Source organism: Chroicocephalus ridibundus, chromosome 3 (assembly GCF_963924245.1).
Source record: "Chroicocephalus ridibundus chromosome 3, bChrRid1.1, whole genome shotgun sequence".
Lineage (NCBI taxonomy): Eukaryota > Metazoa > Chordata > Aves > Charadriiformes > Laridae > Chroicocephalus > Chroicocephalus ridibundus.
Window position 1 is genome coordinate 55879955 of NC_086286.1, and position 14212 is coordinate 55894166.

The 14212-nt window shown below is 37.8% G+C and overlaps 1 protein-coding gene across 7 annotated transcripts in view; it reads left to right on the forward strand.

The window, feature by feature from the left end:
* UTRN (utrophin) overlaps positions 1 to 14212 on the forward strand; it is a 391112-nt gene that overhangs the window by 303332 nt on the left and 73568 nt on the right. For all 7 annotated transcript variants that reach the window (XM_063329232.1, XM_063329233.1, XM_063329231.1 and 4 more), the window contains 3 exons: positions 796 to 942; positions 2387 to 2465; positions 7666 to 7726. In XM_063329232.1, coding sequence (XP_063185302.1) covers positions 796 to 942; positions 2387 to 2465; positions 7666 to 7726 — 287 coding nt within the window. The remainder of the gene's footprint in view (positions 1 to 795; positions 943 to 2386; positions 2466 to 7665; positions 7727 to 14212) is intronic.

The window sequence follows — 14212 nt, forward strand, 5'->3', positions numbered from 1 at the left end:
AAAAGCTTTAAAGCCACTAAAAACCTCATTTAAATTGTTTTAAAGGTGCAATTTGGATATGGGCTTTTGGGTAAATTTCATATTGTTTTTCTCTAAAGATGGATATGAAGGAATTAATAAGAATATTGAAGTGAGTGAACTTTCTTTGCTGGAGAACTCAAGTGCGTAGAATTGTTTAGGATAAGCCACCATGTTGGGCAAGTCAGCACCATGATGAGTTTACAGTGCTGCTCAGATGTCATAGAATCATAGAATTGTTGAGGTTGGAAGGGACCTTTAAGATCATCGAGTCCAACCTTTAGCCTACCCTGACAAGAGCCACTTCTAAACCATGTCCCTAAGTGCCCCATCTACCCTTTTTTTAAACACCTCCAGGGATGGTGAATCCACCACCTCCCTGGGCAGCCTATTCCAATGTCTAATAACCCTTTCAGTGAAAAAATGTCTCCTAATATCTAATCTAAACCTCCCCTGACGTAACTTGAACCCGTTTCCCCTCGTCCTATCACTTGTCACCAGGGAGAAGAGGTCAGCCCCCATCTCTCTACAGCCTCCTTTCAGGTAGTTGTAGAGGGTGATAAGGTCTCCCCTCAGCCTCCTCTTCTCCAAGCTAAACAACCCCAGCTCCCTCAGTCGTTCTTCATAAGGTTTGTCCTCCAGACCCCTCACCAGCTTTGTAGCCCTTCTCTGGACACGCTCCAACACCTCAATGTCCCTCTTGAAGTGAGGGGCCCAAAACTGAACACAGTACTCGCATGTCCGATAAGCATAAATGTCTGCTTCTTACTCTTCTAGGCTTTTAGAGAAGAAATCGCTCCCATCAACTTGAAAGTTAAAACAGTGAATGATTTGTCCAGTCAGCTGTCTCCACTTGACCTTTATCCATCATTAAAGATGTCTCGTCAACTGGATGATCTTAATATGCGGTGGAAACTTTTACAGGTATTCTTCTGACTGTGTACAGTAGGTGGTGGTGGGCGGAGGGGTGCTTCTCACTCTCTTCTGTTCTCTTAAAAGATGCATTATTACCATTTGTTCATTATTTCTATCTTTAATGTGTTAACTTTAGTGGTACCAAAGTAACAAAGGGAGATGTCTTTCCTTCTGTGGCTTGACCAAAAGCTTTTGCTCTCAAGCTGTCTCAGCAGTTTACTCCCTCAGGAGACTGCATTAATCTCTGGAAACTAGTGGGAACTATTGCTGCATGCTTTTTTGTTTGTCTTATAGCAGTAATTTTACTGCATAAGTCATTGTTACTGAAAACTGGTGTACGTATTTCTGTTGTGTTTGCAGCTCCTGTGAAACCTGTTTTATTTTGGTTTTGAATGTTCAGATTCTACAGGGAATTTCACTTAAAGTAACTTAAGTATTAGTAGAGCTATAACAAGATGTAAGCGATAGCACATTTAACATTATACAACAGAAGAGAGTATGCTGTGAGAGAGATTCATATTGCTTAGTTATGATTATTGTACTTAAATGCTCTGAGAAAGGTAAATCAATGGGTCTGATTACAGTTCAAACTCATGCAGTTTCACAGTGAATGCTTTAATGAAGTTTCTTACATCAGTTAAAGATCATTTATCAATTTTTGCACTTTCTCACTGTTTTTTGGTAGGAAATACTTACTGTGAATCAGCTGCTATTTATTTCTTTAGCTGGTTTCTAAGGGTGATATTAAGTGTCTGAAAGAATTGGGGGAAGGATGGAGGATCTGTCGCCTCTCTGGCTGAGGGTAGTGGGACTGAATTTTCAGAATCTGGCCATCGGCTTCTGGGCTAGTAGTTTTGAATCAGTCACTTCTGAGAGGTGAAACTATTAATGTGTCATATGAGTCCTTCCCTTTGGTCATGTAATTTGGTAGTGGGTTTCTTTTTCTTTTTTTTTTTTTTTTTTTTTGTGTCCTCTCAAATTGAGTTAACTAAGCAGCCAGGGGTGTGCTAGTGCAGTTTCAATTAATAAACCACGGGGGAGTCATGTCAGCCAGTGAAGTGGTATCTTCCAAAATGTTTCTGTGCTGGAAAGGCATCTGTGAGATCAATACAATCAAACTGAGACCTGCTGACTATGGAAATTTGGACAAAGGAAGGTTTGGGAGGAGGTCAGAAACTTCAGCAGTCGGCTGTAGTCACCACGAAACTGCTATTATTCGTTATTGAACTGCAGTACATAAAAGAACGCTGCAAGATATGAACATGACTTTCATCAAGCAAATGAAAGAAAAAAAGTAGCCTTGAATAGCTCGACATTAAATAAGTGCTATGACACACAGACAACTTAAATTTATTTAACTAAAAATGAATGTAAACAAGAGTTTTTATTATCATGGTCCTGCTGTTACAAAGTAAATGCAATGTGAATTTTGTGTATGTGTGTTTATGTGTAGGTGTCTGTAGAGGATCGCCTTAAACAGTTACAGGAGGCACACCGAGATTTTGGGCCTGCATCGCAGCACTTTCTTTCCAGTAAGTTCTTTGAATTAACAGATGTGTGTGAGAGATGACAGCTTTCTCAAACCCTGGTTGCTGCTCTTTCCTCCAGGTTTCCCTATGGCTTGAGGAACAGGAAGTTCCTCTTCTATGTTGTTATCTACCTCCCATTTTTTGTAGGAGTGTTTCCTCTTCATAACTCCACTGACATTCTCACTGGCGTGCTTCCCTTGGGGATCACTGTGATATCTTGCTGAGTTATGGTTTTGCCCCTGGTTGCTTGATTCTTTGTCCTCTATTTGCTGCAAGATCTGTCCTGTGGCTATTCCAGAATCCTTGTGTTCATAACCACATCTTCTCATCCCCTGCCTACCTCTTTCCCCAGTTTCCTTTCACTTCCACACTTGCTGGGATGACACAAAGGAAGAGCAGCCTGGGTGTTTTTTTGTTTTGGTTTGTTTAATTTTTATTAAAGACTTCACATCATACATTCCTGGAACTTCAGATAAAGGGGTAGTGAAAGCAAACCTGCATCACTTCCTCTTGAGACCCATCCTTGCATCTTCTTATATGTAGTGAAAATTTTAGATATGTAAGCCTACAATCTCCCATACACTAAGAGGGCAAAAGCAGATACTTTTGCTCCCTCGTTTTCATTTGACTTATTCATTACAGATAGATTGGTTGTGATATCTAGATCCATGTTGATTTTCTGACATTCTAGCCTATCTGCCATCATCAGAGCTCATGATACAAAGTGTTAACCCAGTAAGCTCTCTGTTTTTTAACTGAGGGCTTCAATAATAAAGATAAAATTATTCCAGGAGTTGAGAAGTAAACACAAAAATGAGCAGCTCTGTCCCAGAGATTCAAGTGCTATATGTCACTGTACAGCTAAACAGCTAATATAATTTGAAATAATAAATAAATCTCAATTTATTTTTTTTTCTTGAGTTATGTGACAACCGTGTTCTTATTTTAAATTGACAATTATTTTTTCAGTAAACAGCATGGTAAACAAGATGCAGTGTATTTAAAATATTACAGCTGTTATGCAAAATAATGATTCCTGGAGTCACTTTGTCCTTTTTTTTAATTGGCAGAACAAACAAACAACTTTAAAAGTATGGGATTTTTTGTTTCATTTTTTTAAATCCCATTAGACATATTGCATATTGTTGCCACAATGGTTTTGTAGCCCTTCCAATCTCAAACTTGTATGCCTATGTAATAATTTGCTAAAAAGAATATAGATAGAGTGGTATCTTTGGCACAGTTGAAAAATGCCAGATTAACTGTTTGGGAGAGTAGTCAGTCTAGTCTGTGTAATTAAAACAGACTAGGAAGCAACACTGAGAAGATGCAGTTTCCTCTGCTCTAGCTGGTTTGAGAAGTTCCTGACTTCATTCCTGTGTCGCTCTTAAGGCTGTTCACCTCTCCTCACCTGGACCAATGCAAATGTTCAGGTGACTGATCTGGAGACAAAAGAGACCCAAAAAAAAAAAACCAAAAAAGAAATCGATGAAAGAGTTCACAAGTAAAACAAGGAAGCCTGCCAGGCAAGGTTGGCTGGTTTTGTTTGCCTTGACCTGGATCATTTCCTTGATTTGGTTTACAGCATGCTACAACAAATAATTGTATTCACAAGACTGAGTGGTGAACTGGCTTTGTTGCTGGATAAAACATTCATAGTTTTATGTCCAAAGAGACTATGCAGTGCCTTATCAGCATGCCTCAGCCTTGCTTAGGGCATCTTCTCCAGGATTAAAGGGACATTCAGTTTGTTACATACAAAAATCACGAAGGGAAAGTTTAGAGAATGCATGTTGGTATATACTGTACAGAGCTATAGCCAAGTACCAGAGTCCTGCAAAACCAAATAACATGCAGTTATCTATTTAAATTATTTGTTAAAAACAATCTCCTTCCCCATACAAACTACAGCAAAAGCTTCTTTAAAAAAATTAAATCTGTTTTAAAAGCTTGAACTAGACAGAATTACAGAACTTAATACCTACAACTTTACATAAAGTCTGTTAAATGAAAGTCAGGGAGAGTAACTTCAAAAGGAGAGTAATAAAAAAATCATTAAATCTGGAAAAATGAAGGGTTTATGCTGACAGGTTGAAATAATGCGTATTCTAAATCAAATTTTTCAAACCATTTTAGCAGCGATAAATGACTTCTAACTGTGAGGAACAAGTAGAGCAGTAGTCTGAATAAAATAACCTCAAATGTCTAAAACTGAGATTATGATACGTGTGTCTTGTGCAAATCCTTATCTCAAAGTTGCACTTCTGAATTAGGGAAACTTTTTATCTGTGCTCATTTGAGTGCAGCTATTTTAAATTTACCTCACCTACCTGTTACTCTTTCTCCAAATCCTAACAAGAGACCATAGCTTGCCATCACAACATTTTCAGCTGACTAGCTCCCAGTTGTCATTTAATCAGTAATTTGTGCTAGCAAAACACCTATTTCTACCTGTTCATCAGATTCATGCAATCATAGAATAGCGCCGGTTGGGAGGGACCTCAAAATATCATCTGGTCCAACTTTTCATGGGAACAGGAGCCTAGATGAGGTTAACTAGCATCCTGATTCCAGCCCCCTTAATCCAGTGATTTCACCTCTGCAGTGGCTGGTAACGTCTCTACTAAAAAGGCGCAGTGCAGTGCTTAATACTGCTGTTGGACTTCTTGGAACACAAATTACACGTATTCACCCAGGCCATCGCTAGGGAAGTGCTTCAGGATATTTTTGCAGACTAGCAAACAATGTGACATTGGCCCTTCCTAAAATGTCCTGCAGTAGGAGGCTGAGGTAAAGTATTAGTAGGCCACTACAATCTATGATCCATCTCTTTGCTGAGCTATTTTCCCTTCCCATTAGTGTTAGGCAGAATTTGATTGCTCTTTTTTTCAGTGCGTTTGAGATGGAAAGTAAGCTCCTTGCAAGTTAGTTACTGATCAGTAAATTTTACACATCTGTAATACTGATAAAAGTGAAGAATCCTTATAATCTGTTATTCTTTGCAAAAAAATTTTTTTGCTGTCTCCCACTTTTGGAAAAAATATCTTGTTTTTTCTTTAATTTGTTTATTTTCTAAGTCCTGAGATCCACTCCTCTCTGTTGTTTCTTGTATGCTTTCCTCTCTGTTGTGTTTTTTGTATGCTTTCTTAGAAGAATCCATGAACATCCATGGAGCGCTGACCCCACATGTTCCCTAACAAATAGCCTGGTCTTCAAGTGGCCTGCTCTCAAAGCATCTCTGAGTGGTGTCCGGCCTGACTAATATCTGCAGGCCTGCTACTCAGTGACAGAATCGATAACTATTCTGTTCAGTTTTCAACGAGAAACAGATTTTTAAAAAAGAATGGGAATTTCATTTTGCAGTTTTGTGGAGCAGAGAGCTGTCATTGTTTTTAGAAAGGTTGTTCCCAAATAAATAGAGTATGACTTGGTGTGTAATAATTAACAATTTAATTTATTATGTTGTTTAGTCCATATCTGTTTCAGTGCAGAATATCTATGTCATAGCATAGAAATTGTACCTAAGCAAATTGTGGCCAGATTTTTCTTCTTAGTTAGCGGACAGAATTAGTGTAGTAGTACCAGAGCCACCATAGGTGCCAGATTGCAACACTAAAGAATGAAACTCTAAACCTGATGGACACCTTCACCTGTCTCGTTGATGTATTTATTGTTTTTTTCCCCAGAGTTATGAATGCTTAAGGATTATTTTTTAGTTAACTACCTCTATTTGATCATTTAGCCTTTACTATCTTTTTTTCTTTACTGGGTGACTACCTACCTTTTTATTGCAAATGTTATTTTCTTCCTTAAAAAGTGACATGGAATTTTCTCTGTTTTTTCCCAGTGAAGAATGTGGTTTACTTGGTTCCTGTAGTTTCCCAAATATTCTTCCAGTTAATCTGCCTTTTAGTACATGAATGTTTCTTAAATTATAAGCCATGAAGTTTTGTTTGGCCCAGGAAGAGGCCACAGGCATTGAAGTGCTCAGGGAACAGCCGGCTGGGAGCAGGGCAAGACCTGCCTCCCTCTGCAGCAGCACCAGCCTTTGGAGCTTACACAGCTTCTAAGTCTTCACTGCAGCCTGAGAGGTCTTAGAAGAGGAGAAAGTTACTTTCAAATGGATTTTTTTTCCAAAGAGGGATGAACTCTAAAGCAGGCCATACTTGCAAAGAATTACACTAATTGAGAGCTTAATTACTTGAAAACTAATATGGATCAAAGTTGTGTCTCGTTTTACCAGTTTTTTTAACAGGTGTGTTAGCACCTAAGAGTAGGCACTCTGTCTTGGAAGTGTTGGCATATCTATACGTAATAATTCATCTCAGCGATCAGTTATTCCTACCTGTTCTTTCGATCTCTGCTTCTACCGTGAATCTAGCGAAGTGAGTTTCTTCTATGATAACAGCTAATTAACCAGGCACTAGTCTGGTAATTTCTGGTAGGACATATACATACCTATGGTTCTTCAGTAAATAGCTGCTTCTAAATTGTGCACCAGCAGTCCTGTTGGCCTGAACACTGTTTCTGCTTTTATCTCCTGGGATCTTTAGATAAGCAGAGTTGTAGTGTCATGTATGACTTCATGCCTTTTGTAACTCAGTGTGCAGGCGGCTTCCTGCAGTTATGGATGATATCTGTTGATGTATCAGCCTTGCATAAAATCTGCAAAGATTATCGCTGTTCAGCAAGGAGTGCAAAGACAGGTTTTAATGCCTTTTTTTGTTGGTCATACAGTGTTAATTTGAGTTGCAAATTAGGAGGTAAGGGTTGTAACTAATAAAAATAAGGTTGATACATCTCCTTTTTGTTCTGTTGCAGAGCATTAATTATAGTAGTGGAAGCATTTATTTTCAAAGCTTAAACTGATCATAATTCTATGGAGATAGGAGAAACAGCATCTCCATTTTCCCTGGATGGATAGCTTACTTGCTCAGAATTTATTATCCTTCTTTGAAGTAGAATCGCCACGTTTGTTTTATTTCCAGCTTGGCATCAAATAGATGCCTAGAATCATATTGATAGATTGCCCTCGTTTTCTCCAGCTGATTTTATAATTACTGCAAGTTGCCTGGGAAATTTTAATTGTTCCCATTTAATTTATTCTAACTGTTTTAATTATAAAATAAATAAAATAAAGATAGTTTTATGGTTTTCATTTGACAGGTGCTTTCTAATACTTACGTTCTCTTTATTTCCTCAGCCTCAGTACAGTTTCCATGGCAGAGATCTGTTTCACATAACAAGGTGCCCTACTATATCAAGTAAGTTTGTCTTGATTCTTTTTTCCTTAAGCATAACATAGGGTCTTAGCACCATGACCTGGCAGGAAAACATAGGTACTAAGTAGTAACTAGAAATGTTATCAAGAGTTTCTCTACATAGTGTTATGCTCCATATACTATATATGTTCATGTTATTGCTTTGCATACTGTATAGTTCAGAAATATGTAAAAAGAAATCAATGACAAACCTTAACTAAAAACCCCACTCAGATAGATAGGAAACAGACGAGATGCTCCAGTGTAATACGTTATCAGTACTCCAACTAAGCTTGTTCTTGTCTGTGGAGCTCATCCAGGAAATAAACTGTAGAGTAAAGGGAAAAAAGCTGAATACATCGTTGATTTAAAAATGCAGTTTATAACCTGTAGCAGAACAGTGGTGACTAATATCACCCAATAGAGCCCATTCATCATTTTGGGCAAAATTCCTTCCAAAATAGAGACGCGTTGATTGTCCTTTTGTCATTTTCTTTATGGAAGTTTTTATAGTGCTTGATATTAATGTAAATATTGACAAAAATTGTACAAGTACCTTGGTTACCAAGAGGAGTGGACAAGATACCTAATTTGAAAATAATAAGAAATACGTAGTTCTGGAGGTATGGAGATTTTGATGTATTCTACTCAGAGCAATCCTTAACTTGGGTTTTCTGATTCCATCAGCATTTATTTATGCGCTGTTTTCCAGTACTATAAAGGTCAAAGATTGGAGTTTTGAGAGAAGGATAGCTTCTCACCAGAGGTTAACGACATTTAAGAAGGTACACTGTATAGTAAGCCAGACCCAGAGTAGTTCATTTTAAGCTGAAGGAAATCTGTGTTAAAATGTTATCAGTTTGAGTTTGTGAAAAAAAAAGTAGGATTTTTAAATCTGTTGGAATTGTACCTACAGATAATTCATTCTAAAAAAAATCAGTGAGGACTTAGTACTGTTACATATTGCTCTGTCATAAGTCTGAGAGACCCATTTTGTGTTTCAAACAATTTATGCATGCTCGAGAGCTTTGAAAAGCAGGTAACTAAATCTGTGTTGATCAAACCTGTTGTCATCATTCTTGAGGTGATGGTTGCTTTTAAACTGTGATATGTAGGTTAATTTTTTTAAAGGGTCTGGGTAGGTAACTAGGAAAAGGAAAAACCTACTGTGAAGGTATGCTCTATAAAAGCATTTGTGCCTCCGTTAAAAAGGTTTGCAGGAGGCAATAGAAGGCTGTGACAGGCTGGAGGAGAGGTTCTTCCCTCCCCCCAAGTGGAAGAGGAGAGGGCAGAGGTTGGATGTGGAGGCACACTGACTGCCCAGACTCAGGCAGCAGTGCAATTAAAATGATCACACCTACAGCAGTAATTCAAAGAAAACCCTGAAGTATCGAAGTACAGAGAGCAAGAGGAAAACTAGCCTGAAACGGTCTTTTCGTGTGGGTATGTCGTTGGTGGGTGTTGAAAGATGGCAATTCACGTTCCTGCTCTACCTGATCAGAGCTGGCAGCTGAAGCTGGGAGTGTTTACCAGGTGTGAGTTGGCCTGTGGAGGGGTCTGTGGAGCTCCTGGGTAAACTCAGAGTTGGAACATGGAGATAGGATGGATACCACCGCAATGGATGGAACAGACTAAGATTAAAGCTTCTGATCTGTGCTGAGCAAAGCAAAGATTTTGAACTTGAATATTTCATATACACATCCTTTTTCCATACTTCATAATACATTTTTTTTTTTACTTTCTGGGCATCTCCCTTGCCCCACCTCAGACAGAGTTCAGGTTTTAAGAAATCTTTTCTTTTTTATCGTGGCCAGTACAGAAGAAAGTAAGTCTTTCCAGTGTGCGCTCTAGGTGCAGTGCTGCAAGCACACAACTTGGTGGCAAAGTATCCACTGCTCCTGTGGGCTTGCTCTGATGGTAGTGCGTTGGCTGCCCTGGAGCTAGACTGGGAAATGAAGCCAGTCAGGGCTGAGAAACCCCAGCATGTCCTAGAAATTATTTTCATGATCTTGCACAGGAAATTTGATAAAGGGGCAGAAGTGTAGGGCAAGTTCTCTGAGGGTCAAGGTCTTTATAGAAGCAGAGACCACTGTTTTATTTTGAGGATGACTTTAATGAAGTCAACAGAATTAACTACTGCATCTCAAAGAAGACTTTTCTTTTCCAGTCGTCTTTCCCTACTTCCAACATGATACACCACGCTGCGGAAGCAATGTCTTGATTCTTGTGTCTTGAAAATGATGTTACATGTAACCAGTAGGATTTATTTATTTTAAAAAGCTTGAAGAAGAGGAAAAAAAAAAAAGGAGGAAAAGCTTGAGTTTCAGTAGCTCCACAGACTGACAAGCAGACTGACCTTGGCAGTTTCCTTCATTTCTTATTGTTTACTGATCTAAACTTCAGAGTTGGCAGCGGCATCTAGATAAAACAGAGTTAAAGAAAATAAAGCAGAAAAGAGCTGATTCTGAACTTACTTTGCTTTGGTATGATCAGGCAGGAGAGTAATCTTAGCTTTAAATATTCTTTTAAATCTTCGTCTGTTCCCTAATTTCAGATATAGTTTAAAGAAGAGAGGAAAATTATGCTGGCACAAAAAGTTATTTGATTGGAGCGATTAAATGAGGTTTTGTAATAGAATTCAAGAGAACAGTCATCAGGATTTAATGGTGGTTGTTTATATATAAAGAAATTTTGGGAAAGAAGCAAAGATTAAGTCAATTTTCTTACTTTTTTGTTTAATTGTACTAAGCTTTTTGAATGAGGTGCCTTTGTAAAATGCAACATGAGTAGAAGGAACAGTTACAATGAGTCTCAGTAACTATCATTTGAGAGCAATTATATTTACTGTTTTGTACAGCAAGACTTCCATATTCGGAGAGAAAGTTTAAGGTACCATTTATTCATTTCATGGGATAAGGAATCAAAGCAGCAGGAGGAGGAGAATAAAAGTATGATTCAATGATTGTTGGCTGAAAAATGAGGCTTTTTAAAAATTAATTTCGAAAGGGAGATAAATGCTAATTGAAATCAGACTACTTTAATTCTGAATAAGAACATATACTCTTCTTAGAGAACTGTAAATTCATACCTTTACTTCACTTTGGTTGCTTTTTGTGAGTGTCCTTGAATGATAAATGTAAAATATTCAGAAGTGACATAGCTGTAGATTGTGATGTAGTTGTAGCTCTGTTAAGATGAGTATTTAAAAAAAAATAAAATACTGCCCTCTTCACAGTTTTACTGCACACGGAGAATGGAGTTTAAAAAAAATAATAGGGAACTGCAGCTGAGAAGGCAGGAGGGAGACTTTAGGTGTTAATGAATCTGTAAGGAGAATGTTAAAATGATGCAAGACATCTGTATTTTCAGATGAGCAGCATTTATTTTATTTGTTTCCTGATGCCAGAGGTAACTTGCACTTGCATGCACAGAGAGAAGTGTCTTAGCGAAAGAGGTCCTTAGTGTGCCGGCACACCATGGTGGCTTTGGAGTGATATTTGTTCTCCCCATCCTCTTTACTAACAGTTGGCATGTCTGCCCTTGTGAAGGACGCATGTGAAAGATTAAAAAGCCAGACTACAAACTCCTCTGCCCCATAAATTCAGACAGAAGTAGTCTGGATTTGGGACATTTTGGAAAGGAGTAACTATTCTGCTTGGCTGGAAGAAGGATTTATAATTCATTGAGCCCAGGTTTATCAAGGTGTGTGTGCCCTGGGCTGTGGCAGATACTTGGTTGAACTGAACCTGCACACGTGATTTAGCCTGTCTCTTTTATCCTCTTGAATTGGCTTACTTACATAGTAGTTTACATACCAAATTTGCCAAATCGCTTTGCCCCTAATGTGATTTTATTTAGTCCTTTTTGCCCCCTGTTTGATTTTTTTTCTTAATGGCAATTGATAGAAGTTTCTGTATGTCTGTAGTATGAGTCTTCTCTGTTGCGGTAGAATTCAATCAATGAAAACCTGAATCAGTAAAATCTCTATACAGTTAAAAAAAAAAAAAGCAGCAGCTTTATCTTTCGTACTTCATAAAAGAGAATGGGAGTAATGAGCAGTATAGAGGGGGATACAGCACAGCAAATACGTTATTTATTAATGCAGTTTTGGAAATCAAAGTGTGAAGTTTGGCCAAAAGCTTTGGCAAACTTGCTGTTGAATACATATTTCATAGGTTGGTTTGCAAAGGTTTGAGATTTAATAAGGAGAGTTGTCTGCTGTTGTTCATTTATAACTTTGAATCACACGAATAAGACATGCTTGGCCTCTATAACAGAAAATGAAAAAAAATAAAGTCTATATGACACAGCACTTCGATAAAAATATTCTAAAGAGAACCAGAAGAATAAAGGAAATGCTCTGTATGATTGTTAAACATCTTTGAGGAAAATACTATGAACTGAAAGGAATTTGCAGGAAACATTATTACCCTGGCATTTCTCACTGTTGTTCTTTTAACAGTAATTTAAGTGTTCTTCAGCTGTGTACCTTTCAATGTGATAAATTATTAGGTATTTGTGCTGTGCAGAAAAAACAAAAGGCTGATACAGAAAGGGTCACAGTGAGTTTAGTCTCGTGCAGGGCATTACATAGGGAGAGCAATTTCTTGGTGTAATCATTAAATTGATCAATATCAAATTCCATAGACGTCCTGGTTACTTTTCTGTAACCCTGCAAAGAGGCTGGCATCACTGACATCTTAAAAATCCCATTTTATCACCTCCTGTATGATGTTCAGCTTTATGGGGGATGGGAATATAAAATGTTTTCTGCTTCTCCATTATTTTTTTTTTCAAGACTCTTCAGGAATTCTTTCCTGACATTTGGTTTATGCCTGTGTAGGGGAGAGAAGGAGAACTAATAGAACTAGGAAACTTAACTTTTTTTTCTTATTCTAGTTATATCCATAATCTCATTCTTAGAAGTATTAAGAAATATTTCCCTTAGAAAGCAAAATAAAATATTATTTGCAGAAAGAGATAATACAGATTTCAGTTTTTGAGAGTTTCTTCAATTACCAGTTCCTATGCTGGTCTTTGTTTACTGTTAAAGAAATGCAGTAGTACATTTTCTCTGGAGGGAGTTAAAGATATCTGCATAAAATTACCCTTGTAATGCATTATGCCAACTCCTTTTCACCAGAGTATTCTCTAAGGGACTTAAAAAAAAAAAAAAAAAGATATCTAGATAAAACACCATGACATATTTATAAGGTTTTATTATGTTGTTATGCCATTTGAAATTTGGCAAGGGCAGCAAAGTTAGAGTTCTGAGTACTGTTGATTATTTAGTGATCAGTAAAGATCCTGATTTCTGTTAACATTTTGTGCAAATGACTGCAGGAACAGAAAGCTACTTAACATAATGCCAAAGTACTGTTTCATTGTCTGCTCTTGTGCTGTTTGCCATTGATTATCAACACAGACATAGGCCTTGTCCATGCCTAAGAAATGATAAAAAACCCACAAACCTGTCTCTAGTTTTCTTGTAGACAAAAAGCTAAAAAAGAAAGAATTGATTTATTATTTTTTTTTCCACAACTCAGTAGGCAGCTTGTAACACCTGGAGATGTACAACTTACTCCGTTCATCTCAACAGGACTGTTCTCTTCTTTCTAGAAATCCTAAGTTAAATGACAGGCTACCTGTTTCTCAGCTCTTTATTTACAACCAGCAAGTGTTTTTAACAAGGATTATCTTTGACAATTATAGTTAGAAAGCTGCCAGCAAACATAATGGGTATGAAACAGATCGTAAGGGTAAATGTTTGTCATTTGAGAGCACTTCACTAATATGTAGGGTTTTTTAAATTTGGAATATTTTATGGTTATAGTGTTTACTTTTAGTTAGTGAAATTTACACAAACACATTTAGACTTTCTAAATTACAGTTTTGTCATGTAATCTATTCATGGATGCCAGTTTTGTTTCCATTGCTTACACTGTGTCAGCAAGTTTTGGCAGAAGAGACCTAGGACACTCATACTCTGAATAACTCAAGTCTTTTGATACTAACCAAAAAATAATAATGCTGAATGCATTCTCTTGTGGATCAGTCAGTGAAACGCTATTAATTCTTCCCTGACTGATCCATGTGGAAAGATGTAACATGTTCACGCCACAGTGAACAGTGTTACTGTCCTGTAGACCAGATCGCTTCTGTCATAGCAGAAATCCATTCTTACGCCACCCACCGTGCAGAATGAAATCTGGTATCTTCAGCTCCTGTAGGCCTCGAAAAGTTCTTTTTAATGAGTGCCATCCACATGCAGGATGAATAATGAGCCCGACTGTTGTTCACTCTCACTCACAGTGAATGTCACCTCACTCTACAAGAGGTTCTTCCTGAAGCTGGTAGGGTACTTGAGAGAGAAGGTGCTGCTCGGTGCGAGTGTCACTGTGACCTGGGACAGGACTGCCACAGTACTTGTAATAGAGAGGGAGGACTCTGTAGATTCATCTGCTCTTGGTGCAATGCTTGTTTTGAGTC